At 39.2% G+C, this 26,583-nt stretch overlaps 1 protein-coding gene across 1 annotated transcript in view; it reads left to right on the plus strand.

The window, feature by feature from the left end:
• Positions 1–26,583, plus strand: part of LOC126188640 (dynein axonemal heavy chain 6) — a 1,044,937-nt gene that overhangs the window by 132,367 nt on the left and 885,987 nt on the right. Inside the window, exons 36-53 of the mRNA XM_049930241.1 lie at positions 247–1,034; positions 1,247–1,560; positions 1,728–2,507; positions 3,546–3,780; positions 4,212–4,421; positions 5,057–5,154; positions 8,128–8,302; positions 8,495–8,554; positions 8,860–8,931; positions 9,109–9,259; positions 11,699–11,808; positions 12,085–12,159; positions 12,208–12,280; positions 12,473–12,619; positions 13,338–13,393; positions 22,268–22,370; positions 22,644–22,753; positions 23,338–23,467. Coding sequence (XP_049786198.1) covers positions 247–1,034; positions 1,247–1,560; positions 1,728–2,507; positions 3,546–3,780; positions 4,212–4,421; positions 5,057–5,154; positions 8,128–8,302; positions 8,495–8,554; positions 8,860–8,931; positions 9,109–9,259; positions 11,699–11,808; positions 12,085–12,159; positions 12,208–12,280; positions 12,473–12,619; positions 13,338–13,393; positions 22,268–22,370; positions 22,644–22,753; positions 23,338–23,467 — 3,687 coding nt within the window. The remainder of the gene's footprint in view (positions 1–246; positions 1,035–1,246; positions 1,561–1,727; positions 2,508–3,545; positions 3,781–4,211; positions 4,422–5,056; positions 5,155–8,127; positions 8,303–8,494; positions 8,555–8,859; positions 8,932–9,108; positions 9,260–11,698; positions 11,809–12,084; positions 12,160–12,207; positions 12,281–12,472; positions 12,620–13,337; positions 13,394–22,267; positions 22,371–22,643; positions 22,754–23,337; positions 23,468–26,583) is intronic.

A 26,583-nucleotide genomic window follows, 5' to 3' on the forward strand; every position in this document is an offset into this window, starting at 1 on the left:
AGTCTCAGGACTGAAGACCACAACAACAATATCAGCAATATTGCAGAAAAGTGGATGTCCTTCAAAGTTCCTGTCTTGAACGGTGTTAGACAGGTGAAAATAGAACTGGAGAAACACATTCCATCATATATTACGATCAGTGGATACAGGGCCATTGTTATATATGATGGACAGCCTCGAACTTGCTCTGGGTGTGGTGCAACTGATCATGTTCGCGCACAATGCGTACAGAGATGAGTGTCACAGTTGCCACCAGGCGAAAGTGTTCCTAGTAACAAGATGTCATCAATGCCTCTAACTTATGTGGTGGCAATCCATTCGACCCTGGCAGCAACGGAGGTCACTCACATGGACACAACTGTCAACACCACCGAAGCTGACCAGACACCAATGGCGACTGCCACCCCAGAGGGCAACGCTGACACCACCCCCGACGTGACGATGAAACTGAACGATCTGGAGGCTACGTGTTTGGTTAGCGCCCAGGTTGGCAAGAAAACCCAAGATGTTGAGAATGATCAACGCACCAACAAAGAAGCGGATTCTAAATCAATGGGAAGCGACGACAACACCGGATTACCAATCTCCAGCTCTTCCTCAGTGACTGTGGCAAATGAAAGGGCTGACGTTTCTCCTAAAAAACACAAAAAGCGACAGATCGCTCACAAGGATGCTGAGAAAACAGCTCCACTGCTGTGCGAGAAAGGTGCGCAAATTGCCCACGAATTAATGGACGTAACTCTTGGCAGGACAGATGCAAAGCAATTGAGTGGCTACAACCAGGCGATAGCAGTGACCACGCCGAACTCTGGGGTTGGAAATCACACTGCAGCAGACAAGGATCGGGTCTCTAAGCAGCTTCTGGGAGAGGGGCGAACAGAACAATGTCCAATGGGAAAGGGCTCAGATCAGAAGATGGACATGTCAAATGCAGGCAGCTGGGCTGATGATATCGAGGACATGTCGGTGGATCGAGGACTGACTACGTCTGAACCACAAAGGAGGCTATGCCAGCGGGGAGAGCATAATTACTTGTGACACAACAGCTTTCAACAAACCTGAGAAAAGATGATGATTTGGATACGTATTAATTTCCTCACCGACATCATGCTTGTGCTGACTGGTCAGCGACTTTTAACATAGAGAACTTCATGCCTCCTTTTCAAGACTACAAGATAGTCACTGTAAACATAAACAAAATAACTTCAGAGCAGAAGATACACAGTCTCTGCGATTATTTGTATAGCTGTGATGCAGACATCGCGATGCTGCAAGAGGTGGCTCACCATTTCCTACCCGACTTTCCTGGGTATGACGTACCGACAAATACCATCCCAGATAGCTCCTCAGGCACAGCTCTGTTGTTCAAAGAGGGTATTATTGTCTTGGACGTGGAAAGACTAGAGTCTGGCAGAGGAATCTCGTGCCTTAATAATGGAGTTCGATTGACAAACATCTATGCTCCCTCGGGGAATCAAAATAGAGCTGCCAGAGCACATTTTTATGCTACTGACTTATTGTGTCTTTTACAGAGGAATGAGGAGGACGTGATCGTTGGCGGTATTTTAATTGTGTTTTAAAGCCTAAAGACTAATGGCCGAATTTTAACGGTTGTGCGATACTTGCCGAAACTGTTCGGCTGATGGACCTAGAAGACACCTGGGAAATCCTGAACGGGCACTGACAGTGTTTTACGTATTTTACCACTCAAACTGCCATCTGAATAGACAGAATTTATGTAGGAAAATGCCTGCGGGACAAGATCTGTGTAACAGAGACGTGGCTGTTGTACTTCTCCAACCACGAGGCATATCACTGTACAATCCGAATGGTACGGCGGGGAACGTACAGTGGCAGAGCAGGTTGGAAGCTGAATGTTTCAATACTCAATGGTCAAGGTTTAAGAGAACGGGTGCAGGAAGTATGGGATCTCTGCTCACGGCGCCAACAAACTTTCCTGTCGGTCACACTGTGGCGGTGCCGCTGCGCAAAGCCCAAACTTATTAATTGCCTGAAATTGTACAGCTATGAAAGGAGCCGGCAGCAGGAAGAGCTTTTCAAAATTTATTTTCGATGTCTCCGTGAGCTGTATTCTGCTCCTCATGTCACACAGGAGAACTTTGTACAGATCAAAAGGATTAAGGCGAAGCTAACACTATTGAAACGAAGACAACTGGAAGGAATTAAAATACGTTCTCGCGATAGTAACAGCGCCTATGATGAAAGCCCATCCTCCTTCCATCTTGCAAAAGAGAAACGCTGCGCGAGACAGAAATTGAGTCACCGATTAAAAACAGAAGATGGCAGTGTCACCACAACCCAGAATGAGATAAAGGAATATATAACCGACTATTACCGACGGCTGTACATGTTAGAGCCCACGAATGACAAGGCATTTACGACCATGAAAAACTACCTTACAGCGACCCTCAATGAGATGGACAGACGACTATTACTAAGTGATGTCACTGAGGAAGAACTTCGGGAGCCTTTGAGGAAGGCTCAGGGTGATAAATCGCCCGGGGCAGATGGACTACCCATTGAATTCTACAAACAATTCTGGTACTTACTCGAACATTGCTTCCTGAACATATGTAATGAAATTAAAGCAGGTTGGCAACTACCAGCAGGATTCAGTTATAGTCTAATTGTACTCATCCCCAAAGAATACCACCAGATGATGTCAATAAATTTCGTGCTATTTCCCTCCTCAACTCCGATTACAAAATTGTGGCCCGTGTTCTAGCTGTGAGAATTAAACATGTTTTACATAAAATCATACATGATAGTCAGACAGCAGCCATCTCTGGTCGAACGATCTTTAAAAGTCTCACAGATTATATGGAGATCATCTCCTTTAGTGCTATTACCCAACCAAAGGCTGCAATTTTAGCTCTAGATCAATGCAAAGCCTTTGACAGGATCTCGCACAGCTACCTTTTTCAAATTATGAACCATTTGGGTTTTGGTGATGGTTTTATTATGATGGTCAAAAATATGTACACCTCTGCTTGCTCTAGTATCATCATCAATGGGCAACTCTCCCGGCAAATAACTATTGAGGGATCTGTACGAGAAGGGTGCCCCATGTCAATGCCTCTTTATGTCATTGCCGTTGAGCCACTTGTCCGTTTGCTGAACTGTACACTTGAGGGCTTAACCCTGTATTTGATGACTGTAAAATGTGTGGCATATGCGGATGACGTGTCATTGTACGTTCGGAGTGAGACCTACAAAAGTCACTAATAGTATACGGGAGTATGAACGAGCCTCATGCTCAAAGCTCAACTATCGAAAGACTAAACTAATGCCGATCGGCAGAGGGTTTAGAATTGATGATAACTGCCCATATGTAGTACACAAGAGTATCAAGCTGCTGGGAATACGAATGAGTCGCTGCCTTCTGAAAACTACTACGGACAACTGCCAAGAGCTTCTGGCTATGACGAGAGGTCGTCTCCAGCAAAATAAGGGCAGAGAACAGGGCCTCATACAAAGAGTACAGTTTATCAATAAAATGATACTTTCGAAAATATGGTATGTAGGGCAGACAATCCCTGTGGTCAACAGCATTTCCAAGCAAATAATGACGGAAATTGGTTGGTATATTTGGAGGGGCAAAATATTCAAAGTGGGAATTAATGTTATTACTCTCCCACCAGGGAAAGTGGGCCTAGGGCTAATAGATGTTGAAATTAAATGCAAGGCTCTTCTTATACAGAGAACTATTCATCTGTTTCAAGACTACCCAGATAGCGTGCTCCATATGGCCCTACGGATGTATACACCTACTAATATGGCAATACCGATAAACCTGGGGGAAACCCACTACAAAGCCAACGACATCAGGCTGTTTCTGCTCGAAGTTAGTTACCTCCGAGCGAAACTGAGCGCACTGCTACAGGACCTTACAACCACCCAACTATACCGGATAATGAATACTAGTTGAAGAGTAAACCGCATGGAAACGAAATATCCCCTACGGGATTGGGCTCAAATCTGGAAGAACATCCACAACAAAGTGCTCGAAACAAATATCAGATCAACGTGGTATAAAGTAGTTAATGAGACCATACCTACGAAAGAAAAATTACACAGAATACGATTGTTGGCAACTGACAGATGTGGGTAGTGTGCCCTCATAGACAACTTGCAATAAATTGGTCTGGGAATGGTGCAGAATGAACCTTGCCTCTATCTTCTATCTGCAGGACAGCTAGACAGACAATCTCCATCACATCGGTGTTGCAACCTGATGGCACTTACTACCCCATCACAAAGAAAAATATATGGACATGGCTGACAGGACATACTCTGCATTACCTAATTAAAGCCGAAGATGCGCCATCTTACCAGGGCTACAAGGTATATCTAGCCACACAAGCACAACTGCTGATGAAGGATGACAAATACAGACAAAAGTTCGCGAACTATATGCTAGCATTGAGAATAATGACACTATGAACGACAAAGATGATGAAAAAAAATGAACAAGGAACGATGAAGTAGATGTATGCACTGAGTCCGACTGTTAATAACGTTGAAGGCAGTGTTTTCTTTTTTTTTTTTTTTTTTTTTCCCACGTCCCTATACTCCACATCACAACCAGTGTGTGGCGTCCGGCAATTGGGCACTCAGTGCTAAGAGAAGACAACTGCCGACATAGGAGATTGCGTACAAATGGGGAAAAAGAAACGAGACCACGCTATATGCTTTGGGTATACCATAATAGGCAACCCTCGAGTAGATGAGCGTTGAGTGCCGTCAAACAGCACAGCCGAGATGTCTCATGCAAAGAATAGTGGAAACAAACAATTTAAAAAAAAAAAACCTTTTTCGTATATTAAAAAAAGTTTAAAAAAGAAAAAAAACAAAAAAAAACAACAAAACAAAATGAAAATAAAAGTTTTGCAGCAAAGAGTCATCAACAGGAATGAAACATTTCCTTTGCTGCAGAAGTAACGCACCTTGAACTTTCCATTGCAGTGACAACATGTTTTCTTTTCTTGATGCAGAAGAAGCATATTTTGTGTTAGACGTTCTTTTAATGGCATAGAAGCCAGGCTGAGAAGGTAGAAATTGGTGAGTGCAAGGATGGGTTGAAGGGGAGGAAGGAGACCCAAAAAAAATTTAAAACAAAAATTAAAAAAAGTGGTACCACATGTTTATAGTGTTTGCAACGCTTGAAGGAGTCGTCAGTTCTAACCGTGCCAGAGGCCAGCATGTCCAAACTTTTTTTCGTGATTTATTTTATGGAGCTGCAAATTTCCAGAAAAAATTCTGTAACAAAATCAGAAGAAAACCTTCACACATCAAATCCTCTTGGCAGCACGACTCCGTAAGTTGTGTTAATGGTCATAGATCTCGGCTTTCTGACTGCCAAGCTGCTTCACAATACAAGTGTTTCTGAAGAAATTCAAATCAACTGTCAACGATACGAAATTCAATATTCTTCACTTAAGACTCACATTCCAGGGTGATAAGTATGAAGGAAATGAATTGATAAGCAAATCGCAAGAAAATACTTTCAGCTCGTAGTGCAACGGTGAAAAACACAATGCTGCACAACAGGTAACGCCTCTTTCCGCTGCTGACAGGCAAACCTTGGGTTAAAAAAGAAAAAATGGTAGAGCACTTGCCCGCAAAAGGCAAAGGTCCCGAGTTCGAGTCTTGGTCGGGCACACAGTTTTAATCTGCTAGGAAGTTTCATATCAGTGCACACTCTGCTGCAGAGTGAAAATCTCATTCTGGAAACATCCCCAAGGCTGTGGCTAAGCCATGTGTCCGCAATATCCTTTCTTTCAGGAGTGCTAGTTCTGCAAGGTTTGCAGGTGAGCTTCTGTAAAGTTTGGAAGTTGGGAGACGAGATACTGGCAGAAGTAAAGCTGTGAGGACCGGGCGTGACTCACGCTTTGGTAGCTCAGATGGTAGAGCATTTGCCTGCGAAAGGCAAAGGTCCCGAGTTTGAGTCTTGGTCGGGCACACAGTTTTAATCTTCTAGGAAGTTTCATATCAGCGCACACTCCGCTGCAGAGTGAAAATCTCATTCTGGAAACATTCCCAAGGCTGTGGCTAAGCCATGTATCCGCAGTATCCTTTCTTTCAGGATTGCTAGTTCTGCAAGGTTTGCAGGAGAGCTTCTGTAAAGTTTGGAAGGTAGGAGACGAGATACTGGCAGAAGTAAAGCTGTGAGGACCGGGCCTGAGTTGTGCTTCAGTAGCTCACATGGTAAAGCACTTGCCTGCGAAAGGCAAAAGTCCCGAGTTCAAGTCTCGGTCGGACACACAATTTTAATCTGCCAGGAAGTTTCATTTCAGCGCACACTCCGCTGCAGAGTGAAAATCTCATTCTGTAAATATCCCCCAGGCTGTGGCTAAGTCATGTCTCCACAGTATCCTTTCTTTCAGGAGTGCTAGTTCTGTAAAGTTTGCAAGAGAGCTTCTGTAAAGTTAGGAAGGTAGGAGACGAGATACTGGAAGAAGTAAAGCTGTGAAGATCTGGTGTGATTCATGCTTCGGTAGCTCAGATGGTAGAGCACTTGCTCGCGAAAGGCAACGTTCCCGAGTTCAAATCTCGGTCAGGCACACAGTTTTAATCTGCCATGGAGTTTCATATCAGTGCACATTCCACTGCAGAGTGAAAATCTCATTGTGGAAACAACCCCCAGGCTGTGCCTAAACCATGTCTCCGCTGTATCCTTTCTTTCAGGAGTGCAAGGTCTGCAAGGTTTCCAGGAGAGCTTCTGTAAAGTTTGGAAGGTAGGAGACGAGATACTGGCAGAAGTAAAGCTGTGAGGACTGGGCGTGAGCCGTGCTTCGGTAGCTCAGATGGTAGAGCACTTTCCTGCGAAAGGCAAAGGTCCTGAGTTCGGGTCTCGGTTGGGCACACAGTTTTAATCTGCCAGGAAGTTTCATATTGTGAATGGTTTCAGCAATTTGTTAACTGATATGAAGGTGGTCTTTTAGATCACACATTTGTTGGTGATGAGGGTTTGTTTCACCTATCTGGCTATATTAATTCCCAGAATTTATGAAGTTGGTCATCCAAAAATCAAAATGCCTGAAGACAGACACCATTGCTCATAGAGAAAATTAGAGTGTGGGTTCCTGTAACGTGAGTGTGAATTATAAGGCTGATCATTTTTGATACGGCCACCACTTTTGATGTCTATTGTTCCCACATAATTTATCCATTTATTGCCCTGCTGAATGACAATGAGATCAGTCATTCATTTTTTTCAACATGGCAATGCTGCTGCTCATACAGCACACGATTCCCTACGACTTTTAAATGGAATATGTAGAGACAGACTAATAATGAATGGTCTATAGTCCCCACACTAACTGGATCTGTTTCTGCTGACTGTTTCTGTTGGGGTGCGACAAAAACATTTGTGTATCAAAATAACCCAAAGACAATAGGTGAACTGAAGACAGCAACAATTGATTATCTGTATTTGATTACACATGAAACATTGGTAAAGGTGTTCACAAATAAAAGTAAATGTGTTGAACTATGCCTTCAATAAAGCGGAAAACATTTTCAGCACCTACTGTGATGTTGGTGAATACAGTGTATTTAATTGTAATGAATATAATTAATTAATTTCACTCTTTTATTTGTAATGATGTTGAATCCAATTTTCCAACATAACTGCTGCCACTAGCAGTGAATCCCAGCCCCTGTCTTACACAAAAACTTGAATGTGCTGCCAACCTATGCAGAGATCACTGTTGCAGAGGGACTTTTCAGACACACTGTATCTTAATAATCTTTACTGTTTTGTGTTTACCCAGTGACCACACACAATAAACAAAACATATCTTTTTGAGTATCACAACTTCCATCTAAAGAGATGCATTTTGGTTGCAGTCACATTATCCCTATGATAGGCTGAGTACTTCCATACTGTCTGCCCTATTTAAAGTGAGTGACCGACTGGTTTTTGAACCATTATAAACATTTAATAGGGCTGCTAGCTACTAAAAACTGATTGCCTGCATTTTGCTTTTTGAGTCTTTTATGTTTAGTCATGTAGTTGCAAATATTATTTTATAAAACTTCACTTTTCCATTAAGCGGTTCAATGAATTATAAAAAGTCATAACTTCTGTATGTTCTTTTTCAGTTATGGAGAAATTTAGAAAACTTCTTACATCCTATCATCAACAAATTGATGATATCAATAAACTCCAGGATTCTCAAGATATTGGGATTTTCCAGTTAGTCTTTGAGAGATTAAAGGGAACTGTATTGCCAGTTACGACAGCTTTATTAGGTGCAGTTGAGCTTACGTTACCACGGTAAGTAGTTTGGCTTTCAACTTGAGTATGTGTTAACAAGGGGAAAAAATATAATTTTCAAATGGACACTTGATTTAAAGATATGGGATCATGTTAATTTTCTTACATTTGAGATAAATGAACTTCTCTTTGTTTGTTGCAAATAATACAAGCTGCACAAGAATTGAAAACATAATGTTATTACTTTATTAGAATATCATTAACATTAAAAAATACACTCATGTCAGAGTTTGCATTCCAGTGGTTGTTGTGGTAGGAAGAAATCATGATTATTATTATAGAACAAATAGGAATTTGGGAAAATCTAAACCATGCCCATTGTTTACATTTTCATTGCAAGAAGTTTTGATGCAAATACATTAAACAGACAGCATACCCAAACATTTACAAAGCCAATGCATATCCTTTCATTTCATTACTACTTTTCTCCCCTACTTCATTTTCTTCATTAACTCCATTCTCTTATGTTATAGTCACATAGAAGGCATCATAAACAATGGTTAAGGAAGATGTTTCTTGAAGTCCAAACTTTTACCAGCCTTCAAACTCACTGTTAGGGTAATTGACTTTCATTACTATTTGATTCTGTATGAAGCCTCAGAATTTGCAGTTATTTTACTTGTTGAGCAGTAGGTGTATTTCTGTGATGGGAAACTCTCTAGCGCACTCAGCAAGTGACACTATGTTATTTATCTGTTCCTTCTTCTTCACTTTAGACACTAGTTACATCCAGCATTTAGCCATGTGGGAATATAATGTCTGCAGCATGTGTGCTCAGTGATAACAAAATCTGCATCATTTGATAGGAAACTACGACCTGTTCTCGTACATCCTTGCTCAAAACTCCCTACTCTTTTGCTAACAAAAACACCTGGAATTATAGCCATTTTGAAATTCCTGTTTTGTCCAGCACAATTGACAGAATATGCTACAATATTCTTCAGACCATTATTCAGTGTCTGGCTATCATACTGAATCATCCATGGTCCAATTTTGTCACTTGTTCATGAGGCAAGCACTTCATGTCGCATAAACACTGTAACCTCCTCACAGATTATGACAGAGCAAAGTGATGCAGTGGTCAGCAAATTGGAGTCGTATTCATTAGGATGACAGTTCAAATCCTTACATGGTCATCCAGATTTAGGTTTACCATGATTTCCCTTCATTCCTCTGGGTGGATGATGAGAAGGCAGCTTTGGAAAGGGCATGGGCCACTTGCTTTCCTCATCCTTTTGTAATCTGAGGTTGTTCTCCATTTCTAATGACCTCATTGTTGATGGGCCATTAAACTCCAATGTTTCTTCCTTCCTTCCTTTCTTCCTTACGTCCTTCTTCCAATATTATGCACATTTAATTATTGTCTACAGAACTAGGCATAATTTGCTGATATTTCAACATTTCTCCAAATTCAACTGAAAAGAAATGTCCCCAGAGAAGCTTTATTCTTCCCATTTCTGTGGTACTTTCTTGCAGTCTACCCCTTCCACAGATACAGCTAATGAGTATTTTTCAATGTTTCTCTCTGTACTTTATTTGTAATCTGGTTATAAATTTCAAATTTATAACACGTTTCCCAAGTGTCTTATGTCTTCCAGTTTTTTCCCCTGCAGAAACGTGCATACAGATCATATATAATTTGTGTGTTTAATTTGGAGGAACGACATTTTTGGTCATATATTGGCTTCTAAAATAATCATTAATGTGTATGAAAATACCTTCTTTAGATGTAGATTTATCAACTTTTGCAAACTGTGATTGCCCCCTTACATCCAGTTTTTCTGATCTATGAACCACAGTTCTGGGAACCCTGTGTAATCGTCAACTACTTTTTACCACTTTTAAAAAAGCAAGACTCACTTACCACAAAATAATCTTCTTTTGAATGCATTGTGAGAGTATGCATAGTTTCTTTTGGTCCCTTCTGAAATGTTTTAGTAGTTCTTCCATTTGATCCGCTATTGTGTGGCACTTTCTGTCTCTCTCTCTCTGAACAGAATATACATTGAAACTATTTTGTACATCAACATTTTTGAAGGCCAAAAACTTTCTTTGAGCTGCCTTTAAGTGTGAATTTATGACTTCAGCATTCACCTTAGTAGTACAGTTGTTCCTGTACTTATGGCCTCCACGGTCTCCCGACTTAACCCCATGCGATTTCTTTCTGTGGGGTTATGTGAAAGATTCAGTGTTTAAACCTCCTCTACCAAGAAACGTGCCAGAACTGCGAGCTTGCATCAACGATGCTTTCGAACTCATTGATGGGGACATGTTGTGCCAAGTGTGGGAGGAACTTGATTATCGGCTTGATGTCTGCCGAATCACTAAAGGGGCACATATCGAACATTTGTGAATGCCTAAAAAAACTTTTTGAGTTTTTGTATGGGTGTGCAAAGCATTGTGAAAATATCTCAAATAATAAAGTTATTGTAGAGCTGTGAAATCGCTTCAATCATTTGTAATAACCCTGTACTTAGATGAGTTACACATTGTTCTTCAGTGGAAATGCTGTAATTATTCACAAAACATTAGTTTCTGTGACATATGTAAGGAACTAGGTGGGAGGTATTTATTCTTGGCTTTGTATGAACACAGTTTCACGTGGTTCAGTATCATTGTGGCTCTCTGGCAGAATGTACAATACGTTGTTATTTCATTATGTAGTGATATGTTGCAATTACCCTCATATCTGATGACACATAAATTATAACGTAAAAGATTGGAATATGCAAATATGTAATACGCTGTTTTTACTTACTTTTGCCATCTCCAGATTCTCTGTGAATGTGAAACTCTAAATCATAGTCTACCATGTTCAACACTTGATGGATATGGCCCATTGAACAAAAGCTCCCATTGCATGGAAATACACAAATCTGTCAATAGATGATGGTGAAAGACACACTCTAGAACATGATCAGTTTTTTCTGCTGCAAGATCTTTATCCCAGCTACAAGAAGCAAAGTACAACTAACAAATAGACATGTCTGTATTCTTATTGAAATGTCCAAATGAGTATGAAATTAAACAAGGCATTATATCTCCCAGCAGTATATCTTCTGGAACTTAATTCATGTGATTTGAGCTAACTTAAAAAAATGGATCATTCATCACCCTAAAGATTGTTCATATAATCCCTGTAGTGGTCATTTGGTCATTTACCTGGTAGCTTAGAGCTGAAAAAGTCAAAGGACAGACTATAGTTTAAAATGGGAGAGGAGTTGTGTATTATTGATGACATGCATGTTAGTTTTTATTTAAAAAACGCTTAAGTCAACAAGGTATTGAATGTTAAACATTTGGTTTTGTATCGTGATGCCTGAGTATTGATACATCAGATGATTTCAAAGATCCAGTGCAAGGTTCTGTACACATTGATCCTTAAGATTTCCAAAGCGTACTGATCTTGGCGTATTCACTTTATTTTACATTGAAACTTTAAATCTCAAAATAACTCATCATAATAGTAAATTATATCATTTCAGTGATTTAAGTGTGAAGGATGTGTACAAAATGCAAGGATAATTGTTTCAAAGGAAAGGGTGTGTGTCAGTTATTGGCAGCTCATACTCTTCCTATAACTTCCTTTCACTTTCAGCATCCTGTGTAAGTAAAAGGACAAGTTTTGAAGTTGTGATTCCATAGCAATGGAAGAACACAGTGACTTGCACCATGAATAAAGAATTAGACTGACATTACTTTATATGAAATTGCCTACTAGCCAAGTATCCTTCAGTGCTTGTTGTGTGATTACTTGTTATATTTTACTATTTATATTTAAGAGTAATTCCTGTACTACGTGATTTGAGATGTATTTCAGACACAACACTCTCAGGAAACATTATTTATTTTTTCTTGTAAGAAACTTATGTACATCACTCTAATACATGACTGTAAGCTTAAAGTCATGAGAAGTTGATCTTTCTACTGTGGTTAAACTTTATAAATGACTTGTCAATCTCTAAATTAGTTGGAAATGTAATTAAGGTTCAGGAAAGAACAGAAAGAGGAAAAATTGGACTGTAAAGAGAAAACTAAAATTCTCCGTATGACTGATGAAATTTGGGCTACTTCATTAAACATTTAGTGGTTTATCATATGTTTGTGAATCTAAACAAAGTTAAGGCCATGTAATGCAAATTCTTGGATCTCTGTCATTCTTTTCCATAGAGAATTCTTTATCTAAATATTGGCACTTCACTCAAAATAGATGTTATTAAGTCTGTCTGCCACAAACTACTGTGGTGGAAGCTTCTTCTTTCACACCAGGAAGAATTGATAGCTACTTGTATAAATGACAAATTCAGGAGTAATTCAGTAATCTTTCTATACTTACAATAGTTGTGATTGTGGATACATATTTAAAAATATGATTATTTTTCCAAAATTTGACTAGCCCCAATTTTTGCAAAGGCAGATGTAATGTGACATATAGACATTATGAAGCATGCCACTTACTTTGCCTATGTATGATTATATAAAGATGAGATTAAATCTTTCTTAAAAGCAGTTGGTCAAAGAGCAATTAACTAGTATATCTGATGTGTCAAGGCTTGATCTCCTTTTTCATAAAATGAAAGGAAGTATGAATATGTGACATCTGAATGTTGTAAGCAGCCAAAGATTGTCATGATATATATTCACGTCAGAATTTTACGTTACACCATTGCATGTATCACAAATAAATGAAACTGCCACCGGTCATTCCTTAGGAGAGGTTACATTACAAAGTTTACTAACTTTTTCTGGAATGCCGGCAAAAAACTGATGCACCAAGAAGGGGAAGATGGAAAAAATGAGACCTCAAGGTTTGAGAGGATACATGACGTTATCTCAGTGATAACAAAATTGTGAAATTTACAAACAACTTGGTAGTATGAGCCCACTCACCAGTATGACAGTGCACCATCTGTAGCCTGAATACATGTAATGATTCAGTTAAGAAGGGGGTTATAAAGACATCATATCCTTCCCTGTAGCAAGTTGACCCACAACCCTTGTAATTGGTTCTGGATATCCTGGATACTGGCACTAGGATGGAGTTAAGGTTATTATCCTTTGTGGAAACATGATCAACTGGAACCCTGACAAGTATACCTATCCTTACATTCCGATGTAGTCCAATGTCGTGGCACTGTCACATCCAGATGCCCTACAAATCTAAATATTGGGTGATTTCACCAGCGGGCCAAACAAAGATCCACAGTGACGTCCATTTCAAACTCAGTGATGTGTCACATGAGTATGTGGCACCCAGCGTCCTTCACTACATTCTGTCAACATCTGGTGCTGTTCATGCTCTTATGTACCATACCAGATCTAAATCTGAACAGCATTATTCGATTCTGGTGGCCATTCTATATTAGATTAGATTAATTATTGTTCCATAGATCATGAATACGACACTTTGTAATGACATGGAACGTGTCAGGTGAATAAAAGATGTCTCTACAAGATATTACATTACACAAAATATTGCATGACATTACTGCTTACGTTGTTGTTGTTGGTTTTTTTCCCCCCTTAATTTATATCTAAAAATTCAGCCAATGAGTAGAAGGAGTTGTCATCTAGAAATTCTTTTAATTCATTTTTAAATGTTAATTGGCTATCTGTCAGGCTTTCAGGCTTTTGATGCTGTTTGGTAGGTGACCAAAGACTTTTGTGGCAGCATAATTTACCCCTTTCTGTCCAAAGTCAGATTTAACCCTGCATAGTGAAGATCATTCTTTCTCCTGGCGTTATAGCTATGCACACTGCTATTACTTTTGAACTGGATTGGATTATTAACAACAAATTTCATAAGTGAATATATATACTGTGAGGTTACTGTGAGGATCCGTAGATTCTTAAATAGATGTCTGCAGGATGACCGTGGGTGGGCTCCAGCAATTATTCTGATTACACGTTTTTGAGCAATGAATACTTTTCTACTCAACGATGAATTACCCAGAATATGATGCCATACGAAAGCAATGAATGAAAGTAGGCATAGTAAGCTAATTTACTGAGATTCTTATCACCAAAATTTGCAATAACCCTAATAGCATACGTAGCTGAACTCAGACATTTCAGCAGACTATCAATGTGTTGCTTCCAGTTTAACTTCTCATCAATGGTCACACCTAAAAATTTTGAAAATTCTATCTTAGCTACAGACTTCTGTTCAAAGTCTATATTTATTACTGGAGTTGTGCCATTTACTGTACGGAACTGTATATACTGTGTATTATGAAAATTTAAAGGGAGTCCGTTTGCTGAGAACCACTTAATAATTTTGTGAAAAACATCATTTACAATTACATCTTTGGATGTTATTACTATACTTGTATCATCAGCAAAAAGAACTAACTTTGCATCTTCATCAATGTGGAACGGTAAGTCATTAATGTATATCAAGAACCGTAAAGGACCTAAGACCGAACCCTGTGGGACCCCGTACTTGATGCCCCCCCCCCCCCCCCCCCCCTTCCAGTTTGAGGAATCAGGCCTTTGAGAGATCACAAAAAATACCAATGGGTGATGTCCGGTTATTCAGAGCATTTAATATTTGATCAGTGAAAGTGTATATAGCATTTTCTGAAAACCAAACTGACATTTTGTTAGTACTTTAGTTTTACAAATATGGGAGGCTACTCTTGAATACATTACTTTCTCAAAAATTTTTGATAGAGCTGTCAGAAGAGAGATTGAGTGGTAGTTGTTGACATCTGACATATCTCCCTTTTTATGCAATGGTTTTACAATGGCATATTTCAGTCTATCATGGAAAACACCCTGCTCCAAAGAGCTATTACATACGTTGCTGAGAATCCTACTTATCTGTGGGGAACAAGCTTTAAGCACCTTGCTGGAAATGCCATCAGTTCCGTAAGAGCTTTTACTTTTCTGTGAGTTTATTATTTTACTGATTTCAGAGGGAGAGGTTGGTGGAATTACAGTTGTTTCAAACTGCACAGGTATGGCCTCTTCTATTAGTAGCCTTGCCTCTTCTAGTGAAGATCTAGATCCTATTTTCTCCACAACATTTAAAAAATGATTATTGAAAATATTTTCAATTTCTGATTGTTTGTTAGTACACTTGTCATTCAGTTTTATGGCACTAAAGTCTTCCTGTGCTCTTGGTTGCCCTGTTTCCCTTTCAATAATATTCCAAATTGAATATCACAGAGAACTGCAGCTGCAACAGTAAAGACCTTCTAATGGTGTGTATGTGTATGGAGTTGCATTGCTGCATTGTTAGCTGCTCCAAGCAGAAGATGTGCTTTGTTGCTGCTCTGAAATTTTCACAATTCTGACTGAGATAAACTGACGATACCTTGTTCATCTGATACCTTGTTCATCTTTGGGGTGCTAGCACAGAAGTTGTCACACCCTCAGCTAAGTAAAATATCCATGCATTTGAAATTTTATTTACACATAAAATCCAAATTCTGAATTTTCCTGTGTGTAAGACTGTGTGTACCAGATCTGTGTGCCGATTCAAAATTCTAGATTCTAATATTTTACTATTTGTGTCATTTCTGCATCATCTTTCATTGTTTGCATCGGTACTGACGTTGTAGTGACTTGAGAATTTTGGGGTAAATTCTAGAGACACTCATATTTCACCATCTCGAACACATGATATTTTAACAATGAATATGTGAGAGTGGAAATGTGTCTACTGTGTCATGGTTTATGTGTGTCCAAGACGGGCGTTTGTTACAAGAAGACTAAAGTTGTGGCAGTCTATTGGCACTGACAAGTGGTGGCCACACATGCCTTGGAAGCCATACATCCATTACAAGGAGTAATCAAGGTCTACTCTTTGGCAAAGGAAAAGTAGTGACTGTTGGGAACAAATGAAGTATGATTTATCTAGAGAATCTTATACTCCGTTGTTTGACTTGCTAGGGGCAAGAACTGTTTTGACACGGGTTATTAAAACCAAAAGAGACTGTAATGATGTATGTTAAGTACTAAGGTTTTCCAGATGGGTTTGATTTGTGAGACTTGAAAGTGCATGTGAAAATTTCAGAGCAGCAACAAAGCACATCTTCTGCTTGTGTAGTTGTTTTATTGTGAAGAAGAAAATACAGCGAAGTTGATATGAAAGTGCGTATTCTGAGAGTAAGAAATCATTTAAAAAGTAGAGAAGTAGTTCAGTATCATTTCCCTAATCAGCACAAAATCTTTGGAGCAGAAGTATTGTGAAGATCGATGCAGCCATCTGCCTGAGAAGAATATTGGCTGCACACAATTTGTAAATCACCCGTGAGAGACGTGTGAGTCTTGCACCCCAGTACCACACAGTCTCCGGTCGCCAGGAAAATATTAGAATGTGTATTGTGATACATTGTCAAATCTCAAACATTTGTGAGTGCTGTTATAAACTCTTACTATTATCTTAAATTGAAGACCTAAACTTAAATTGTCAGTGAAAATAATCAATTTTGGAAGTACAATGAAATTGGATGATAAAAAAGCAACTCACCAAGGGTGGCAGGAGAATGTACATATAAAAGGTGTTTCATATGCAAGTTTTGGAGCTAGTGGCTCCTTTTCCTGGCAAAAGGATTGAATGGGAAGGAAGAGGGGTGAAGGAAAGGGACTGGTGAAGTTTAGGAAGAAGGGCAGAATTCGGAAAAGTTACCCAGAACCCTGGGTCATCCTGTCCAGTAAGTTTCCCCGCACTCAGGGATCTGTGTGACTTTTCCAAACCCTACCCTTCTTCCTAAATCTCACCAATCCTTTTCTTTCACCGCTCTTCCTTATGCTTCAACACTTCTGTTAGAAGAAGGAGCCACTGGCTCTGAAAGCTTGCATATGTACAGGGTTATTACAAATGATTGAAGCGATTTCACAGCTCTACAATAACTTTATTATTTGAGATATTTTCACAATGCTTTGCACACCCATACAAAAACTCAAAAAGTTTTTTTAGGCATTCACAAATGTTCGATATGTGCCCCTTTAGTGATTCGGCAGACATCAAGCCGATAATCAAGTTCCTCCCACACTTGGCGCAACATGTCCCCATCAATGAGTTCGAAAGCATCGTTGATGCGAGCTCGCAGTTCTGGCATGTTTCTTGGTAGAGGTGGTTTAAACACTGAATCTTTCACATAACCCCACAGAAAGAAATCGCATGGGGTTAAGTCGGGAGAGCGTGGAGGCCATGACATGAATTGCTGATCGTGATCTCCACCATGACCGATCCATCGGTTTTCCAATCTCCTGTTTAAGAACTGCAGAACATCATGATGGAAGCGTGGTGGAGCACCATCCTGTTGAAAGATGAAGTCGGTGCTGTCGGTCTCCAGTTGTGGCATGAGCCAATTTTCCAGCATGTCCAGATACACGTGTTCAACCGTTTCTTCGCTCACTGCAGGCCGACCCGTTGATTTCCCCTTACAGAGGCATCCAGAAGCTTTAAACTGCGCATACAATCGCCGAATGGAGTTAGCAGTTGGTGGATCTTTGTTGAACTTCGTCCTGAAGTGTCGTTGCACTGTTACGACTGACTGATGTGAGTGCATTTCAAGCACGACATACGCTTTCTCGGCTCCTGTCGCCATTTTGTCTCACTGCGCTCTCGAGCGCTCTGGCGGCAGAAACCTGAAGTGCGGCTTCAGACGAACAAAACTTTATGAGTTTTTCTATGTATCTGTAGTGTGTCGTGACCATATGTCAATGAATGGAGCTACAGTGAATTTATGAAATCGCTTCAATCATTTGTAATAGCCCTGTAATAATCTTTTATATGTGGATTCAACTGTTGGCACTTAGTGAGTAGATTTTTAGCTGTCCAGTTACATTTTGTTTTCTAAAATTAAATTTTACTCTTTTTAGGAATTTTTGACGACAGTATGAGTACCCTCATTCACAAACTGTCATTGCCTAATTTCGTAATATAATTATTTGAGAAATATGTTTATTTTTGAGAATTTTTGGACACTTAAAAAACTATATTTTTGAAAATTTCATAAGTTACGAATGTTGTGGATAACTTATTTCATAGTACATCAGTGTTGTAAGTAGCAGTTAGAGTCAAAATTCCCAGTGTATGTCAGCATGAATAAACATATATTTTTGAGAACTTTTGAAAATTGTCATTGTTGTGCGCATAAGCTATTTGTAGTAGGTTGGTGTTTATAGTAGATACTGTAGCATGTATCATAACTATATAATTGGGTTACATCTATTTTTTGGAAGAATTTTATATTATCTACATTTATTGCAAATTAATGCTATTTTGCATGTTTGTTAGTGACTGTAACCAAAAAAGTTTCAAGAAATCTACCATGAGTTATTCTGTTAACCTATTAAGAACTCTTTCTGTGTACTAACTGCTTCAGTTTTTAAAGAGAATTAGTAATATTTTTAGCTAAACAGGTTAAAAGAAAATCAACGGATTTAATTTAAAGTTATTTGTTTACTATCCTGTAAAACATTGCACCAGCTATAATGCAGGCACAGTGAATGCTGTTATTGGGCTTGGAATGAGTTAGTTGATGTTTGTAGGCAGCTGGAAATTGCCCTGCTATTGTCAAATGGTTGCAGCTGCTGCAAATAGTTGTGTTGGGGAACTTTCAAGAGTCGTGTACCAGAGGTATCAAAGGTATCTTGTGCATCCTGTCTTCTCTACAGGAAGTATAGAATCTGTTACTACTAGTCGACTTGATTGTGAGTAGAAAATCAATGATAGGGCTAGGATTGCTCTACAAGTAAAACAGGGACAAGGGAAAACTTAGGGTGTTATGTCAATCCACCTAACCAACAAATTAGAGGTCCTATGTTTCACTGAAAATGAAACTCAACCAATGGGACTGACTTCACCTGTTAAGAAACCTGCTGTGCCTTGTGTCAAGAAGAGGCAGACAAAGAGGGTAGTGGGTCTATTAATCATTAGCACTTAAAACATAGGGTGAATAATGGTACCCCATACAGAAATGGCAGCAAGAGACAGTAGGTGCACTCAGAGTGTATGCTGGGGTGCCTCATTAAATGTGTTAAACAGGCTATTCCAGCAGCCACTGAGGAAATAGGGTGCAACCAACAGCAGATTGTGGTGCATGTTGGAACAAATTATGCTTGTTATTTGAGTTTGAGATGACCAGCCTTGCACACAGAGACTCATCAAGGCTCACAATTTACAGCATTTTCCCCAGAATGAATCGTGACCCCCTGGCTCTTGGTTGAGTGGTGAGACTGAACCTGAGACTTTGAGGGTTCTGTCACAAGCTAGGCTGCAACTCCCTGAATTTGCACCATAAGGTTGGGAGTGCACTACACATCAGAGGCTGCTACTGAGGTAGCTGACTGTGTGTCGGGTGCACACAAGTATCATCCAATCCAGGTAATGACAGCTGTGGGAAGCTTGGACGTATTAGTGAAGTTCCTAAGGAATGCTCCCTACAGGTGAAAGTGTGAACATCCTGGTAGTAAACTGCAGAAGCATTCACAATGAAGTGCCAGAGTTTGAAATACTCCTGAGAAGCAGTGAAGCTGGTTTAATACAAGATACAGACAGCTGGTTAAAACCTTAAATTTATTGTAGTGGGGTTTTTGGCTAAAAATTAAGCAAATATCAAAAGGAGATGCTAAAGGGGAAATGAAGCATAGGGTTACAGGTTCTCTGCTGAATGAAGCTTTACTGAGTGTTAAGGGAACAATGCATGAAGCCTTTAGAATATTGCTGTGGCAGAATATTGTCAAATGATCTTTCACAAAACTGAAAGAAATTCTGATATGTGAAGGTTGTCAGTAGTGCCAAAGTTAGCATCTAGTCACCCGCAGATGAAATAGGAACTTAAATTAAGGGTAGCAAAGCAAAAGAAGAAATGTTGAACTCCATTTCCAAATTTTTATTTAAGAAGGAAAACCCAGGAGATCATCCCCAATTTAATCCTTGGACCACTGAAAAGATGAGTGAAATAAGTATTGGTGTAAGTGACATTGAGAAACTGCTCAAAATTTTTCATGGCCTGATGGAATCCCCATCAGATTCTATACTGGATTTGCAGGTGAATTAGCCCCTGTTTTAACTGTAATCTACCATAGACCCCTTGAACAAAAAACTGCACTGAGTAGTATGAAGAAAGCACAGGTCATATCTGTGTACAAGAAGAGTAGAAGGGTAGTGGAAGTGATCCATGAAACGACCATCTAATATTGCTGACACTGATTTGTTGTACAACCTTAGAATATATTCTGAGCTCAAACATACAGAGGTATCTGAAACAGAATGACCTCCTCTATGCCAACCAGCATGGATCATGAGAAATCCAAGTCTCAAGCATCAAGGCAGTCAGGTAGATGCAGGTATTATCAAAAGTAAGATCATATGCAGTATCAAGCAAAATTTTGTGACTGGATTGAGAATATTTTGGTAGGGAGGATGCAGCAAATTATCTTGGATGGAGATTCATCAACAGATGTAGATGTAACTTTGGGTGTGCCCCAGGGAGGTGTGTTGAGACCCTTGCTTTTTGAGTTGGATATTAATGATCTCATGGATTATATTAATTGTAACCTTATACTTTTTGCAGTTGATGATCCAATCATGTCTTCTGGGTTCTTCATTTATTTTGTCATACAGTGTAGTTTATACATTTACAAAACTAATATTAGTTTGGCACATAAGCTTGTATCTTTTTTACATGTTTAATAAGTACAATGGATACACATGATGAAGACATTAGTCATCAATAATATATTGTCCTTCACTATTTACAACAGTCTGCCAAAGCAGGGCTAACTTATCAATTCCGCAATTGTAGAAACCACATGGTTTTGAGGCAAAGAACTCATCAAGCTGTGTTTGGAGCACATTTTCATTTGGAAAGGAAATTCCTTGAAGATTGTTCAATAGAGAATCAAAAAGGTAAAAATCTGAAGGTGCAAGATCAGGTAAACAAGGTACTGCAGACCAACTTCCCATCCCAACTCCTGTATAGTGTTTTTGTCAATCTAGCAGAATGAGAGTGGGTATTATCGTGGAGTAGCATCACTTCATATAGTCTTCCTGGTCATTGTTCTTGAATTGTGTCTGCAAGACATCTCAGTTGTTGACAATAAGTGTCAGCAGTAATGGTTACACCTTGGGGAAGCAATTTGTAATACACTACACTGTTGCTAATCCACAAGATGCATAACTTTTTCTTTTGTGGGAGAATGCAGGTCTCTGTATAGAGAGTTGCTGCTTTGTTTCAGCCCAATCATTTCTTTCTTTTCCTTATGATAGCTTAAACACACCATTTTTCATCGTAAGTAATGATACAGCATAGGAATAATAAGTGTTGTTCAAGAGTCAATTGATGATATGCAGTAGAGATACAGATATGACCACCCACTGATTTTTGTGATTTTTGTTTTGAGTGTGCTGTACCCTTACACCTGATTTTTGAACTTTTGCCATTGCATGCAAATGTTGCACAATGGTGGGATGATTACAATTCATCACATTTGCCGGTTCATGAGTACACTGATGTGGATCATTGTGGATTAATACATTTAGACAATCTTCATCAAACATCGAAGGTCTTCCTGAACATGAAGAATCACTAATGTCAAAGTGGCCCTCCTTAAAATGAGAAAACTATCATCTTGCTCTGTCCAGTGACATTATCCCCATACAAGGTGCAAATATTTCTGGCTGCCTCCACTGCTGTCACCCTCTATTGAACTGAAACTGAAGACTATCCCAGGAATATTTCAATTTCCCCACTTGGCACTCCATTTTGTAGCTTCCAGTGTCTCCAAATGACAAAATGACAACATGTAAATTAAAATAGCAACAGGTAACTCAAATAAAAAAAAGACAATATGTTCTGCATGTTGGCATCCCAGTTGCTGCGGATGTAGCTACTGGAATACCAACGTGGAAAACAAAAGCACTAAGAACTTATACACCAACCCAATATATGATTCTAAATATTGAATAATAATTTGCAAATACCTGCATTAGTAATTAATATGTAGAATGATATTACAACCACAGAGGAATAGATGGTTTGTTAAAGAGACGAAGGAAGGGAGAGTAGATTTTAATGTACTATTGCAGAGAGGGTCATCAGGGCTTCTGGTCAGATTTTACAACAATACAAAATGTGATTGAACATACCCTTTTCAAAGAAATCATCCTAGCATTCACCTTAGGAGATTTAGGTAATTTATGAAAAACCATAATTTTTAGTGACTAAATGGAGATTTTATCCCTATGCCTCCTCTTTGCAGAACCAGCTCTTTAACCACTGTGCCACCTTTCTCAGTGACAAATTATCAAAACTGAGTGATCGCATTGTTCAGCTGCTCATTTCAGACTTGTATTCTACATGAAGCATACCCACTGCTGTAGCCAAAACCATCTGCCCAGTGGGCACAGGTTCTTCAGGATCTCAAAGGACTATTTTTAAAGCCAATGTGGCTAATGAAGGTAAATAAATATTCACATTTCCTGCACATTTTGTCAGTACATACTACCAAAGCAGAATCAAAATTATAAGGGCAAATGAAAGTGCATTATATAGTGAATTTGGTCTTTATTTCAATCACAGGTTTAATCTGTTTTCATGTGCCTATTTCTGATTATCCTACCACGAGATTTATTATCAATTTTGTTTACATCTTATAAAAACTACAACCATGTGCTACGTATTTCAATTTTTTGTAATGTGGAATAATGTTCTGTGCAATTATTATGAGTACGTAAAAAGAATCACATGAATTGTACTGCTGGAACAAAAAGCAGTATATTACTATCACAAAATTTTAGAAGACGTAGAAAGCCACATTCAAAATGTTTCAGACATTGTGTTTTCGTTTTGTTTTCACATCAGAGGAGCTGTTCAAAAGTGAGAGTTCATCAGATTATAATAAAAAATGAACAAATTTTTAATACTGACAGAATGAAATCTTAACCTGAAGGTGAAAGTAGGAAAAGAGGAACACTGTGGGAGAGAGAGTGTAGACAGCTACATAATATAAGCAAAATATCTCACAATAATGTTGCAAAATGTTCTGTCACTTTTATTTGCTATTTTTTTTTTCAGAATTGGCAAAGAAAAGATAGATGACCTTGTTACTGAAGCTGGAGAAGCCCAAGCTTTTCTGGAACTGGAACCAAGGACAACGATACAGTTTGTTGAATATCTTACTTTCCTTGACTCAGCTCAGCATAAGGTACAAATCTATTTAAACTCACTAACACAATGTGCTTCTTTTTTCAAAAAATAAATATATTTTTTATACGTCCTATTAATTGCTGACATGTGAGAGCTAGTTGAAGAAAACTGTGTGCTGCTCTGAGACTTGAACTTGGGGCGTTTGCCTTTCATGGGCAGGTTCTCTACCGTCTGAGCTACCCAAGCATGACTCATAATCTGTCCTCACAGCTCCAATTCTGCCTTTCTTTTTGGAATGCTAATTCTGCAAGGTCTGCCGGAAAGTTTTGTGAGCTTCGGATGGTAGGTGCGGAACCGGAGCTGTGAGGTCAGGTTGTGAGTCATGGTTGGGTAGCTCAGATGGTAGAGCACTTGTCCACGAAAGACAAAGGTCCCAAGTTCAAATTTTCATTTGGCTCACTGTTTTAATCTGCTAGGACGTTTCACAGCACTGCTCACTCTACTGCAGAGTGAAAATTTCATTCTAAGAGTTAGTGATTTTCAAGGTAATGAATGAAACTATCTCTAAATCTTACTTTAAAATGATTGTTAGACACGATTTATCAAGCTGAATGCACTGGTACATCCTGCAATCATGTATTAAAGTTCTACTCTTTTTCCATTTTCTTATGGTACCATCCTGTATTTAGTTTCTCTCTTGTCAAGATGGTTGTGATTTCATATAATGGGCACATAATATTGTTTTCGACAGTATTCAATCACACTTACCTGTTATTAATGTTTTGATTTATTCACTGAAGTCATAATGTCTACATAATTGTGACCTACTACACTTGTGAGCCAGAACATTATGGCCATTGCCCACCATGAGGTTCTGTGCTGCCTGGTTGCACTGAGGGCATGTGACATGCAAATTGAAGTGTATGAGCAGAGCAGAGACGGATTCCAGGGATGATAGAGGGTGCAAATGCAGAAATATACCAACTTAATGAACTCTGACAAAAACCAGACTGTTGTGGCACAGTGCCTGGGAGCGAGCATCTCAGAAACGATGAAGCTGGTCAGCTGTTGCGTGGTAATATCCTGAGCATCTATGGAAAGTGGTTGAAGAATGCTGAAACCATGAGTAGGTGACAAGAAGTTGGATGTCTGCTGCTGTAACGATAGCTTGCATGTTGAGAGACTTGGAGAATATACTGTGATGTCTCTAGTGAAGGGCCTTATCCATTTCTACTACTGCTTTCTGCAGATGTTTCTTTGATAGCTTGCATAACTAGTGCCTCCCTGTCATCAGATCATAATTTCACTTGGTCTCGAAATGATTTGTTTGTCCTGTAGTGCAAAAAGATGGACTCGTGCATGTATCCAATGTCAGCACAGCAAGGTATCCTGCCATGTGCATGCATCAGAGTGAGATTTCTCTGACACATCTTCATGATTTACACATATGCATATCAATGTTTTAGGCCCACTACCTCTGTCATATGGTCAATGTTACCTTCTAACAATGACTGATCACTTCACTTGCTGGCTGGAAGCAGTGCCAATTGACAGCATTTCAGCAAAAATCAAGGTGGATATCTCGATTTGGTTGCCAGCTGCATATCACAACAGACAACGTCTGCCAGTTTGAATCCAGTTTGTTGACCGAACTTAACCAAATTTTCTGGCAGTGTTCAACACGAAACTACAGATTTTCACTCAGTGAGCAATGGAATGTTAGAACATTGGCATTGTTCCTTAAAGGCAGCACTAATGTGCCATGAAACTAATTGCATGACAGCTTTACCTCTCGTTCTGCTTTATCCTTTGTTTCTCAAATGCATATGAGTCAGACTTTGATTCTTTATCAGCAGAACCAATTTACGGTGAAGCACTGTGGCTCCCTGTAGAATTTGTTTCATTCAGCCTTCTGACCAAGACCAGCCAGCCTTCAGTTGTTGACTGAGAGATCATATAACATGTATTCACCTTTATGAAGCTTCGAGACATGGTACAGCATCCAGGTTCATACATCACGACTTGGAAACATGCACAGAAGTAATGCTGTGTTCGGATGGTGTTAAGCCAACACTGCAGAGCCTAACATAGGTCCACACCAAGTATATGAAGTGGTGCAAGAACACTGGATATAACAGTAAATGGCAAACCCTCTACAGTTTCCATTGCACCTTATGTGTTCCCAGATGTAATGCCAGCTGATACCCTAGTGAACCTGCCTCATCAACAAGCACCTGCACCATCAAACACAGATCTGCTTCCACAACTTACAACAAGGTCTGGATGATGTGTACTCTTCCCTGCATGCTGTTTAGATGATGCTCTGCTTCCCTTGAAGGGACTTCTGTAGTGATCAATTTTGCCATCTGCTGCATTTGTGTTGTGTTTGTTTTTACTGCGGCTTTGTTTGAGCATTGACAATTCCATATATCCTCTGACTTGAAACTGTTACATTCATTGATCTCAATAGGTTGTTTAGTTATGGATTCATTGCTCATACAAAATAGATATTTCTACTCCCATATAAAACTTCTCTCAACTGTGTTCTCTTAGCGAGATATTTTCTTTCTGTGTTATTGTGAATGAAAATATTTTCCACAGTTATGTTTCATATATCAGCAGGCTGAACATTACTACACACATATAGGTAAATTCTTTGGATGGCCATTACATTAGTGGTCCAAAAGATGAAAGCATGTTCTTACCCCAGCAATAATATTTTTCATTTAGGTCATATGTGTGCCAAGTTTGATTGAAATCTTCAGGTTTTCTGGAGTGTTGCTGGAATGTATGCACCCTTGCATGTATATCAAGTCATTATTTTCTGTGAATTCTTACATATTGTGATGGAGCCAAGGTTATGCTGCCCTGCATGCTTAGCCCAAACAAGAACAACTTAGAATGAGCTACTGGTGCTGTAAATTGTAGTTAGTTGATGAGAACACTCACTGTGTTCTGTTTGGAGTACTCTCTGATGCTGATGAATTATTTAAAGTGGAACATCATTCTCACCATGTTGCCGTAATGTGTCCTTGCATATAGCAGTTACTACACAGTTGAAATGCTAAAGATCTACATCTACATCCATACTCCGCAAGCCATTGTGTTGCAATTTGCTTTGAGTGTTCCATTTCTCTTTATTGACTCCTACTGTTTACCATTCAGTAATAAAGT

The sequence above is a fragment of the Schistocerca cancellata genome, chromosome 5 (assembly GCF_023864275.1).
Source record: "Schistocerca cancellata isolate TAMUIC-IGC-003103 chromosome 5, iqSchCanc2.1, whole genome shotgun sequence".
Taxonomy (NCBI): Eukaryota; Metazoa; Arthropoda; class Insecta; order Orthoptera; family Acrididae; genus Schistocerca; species Schistocerca cancellata.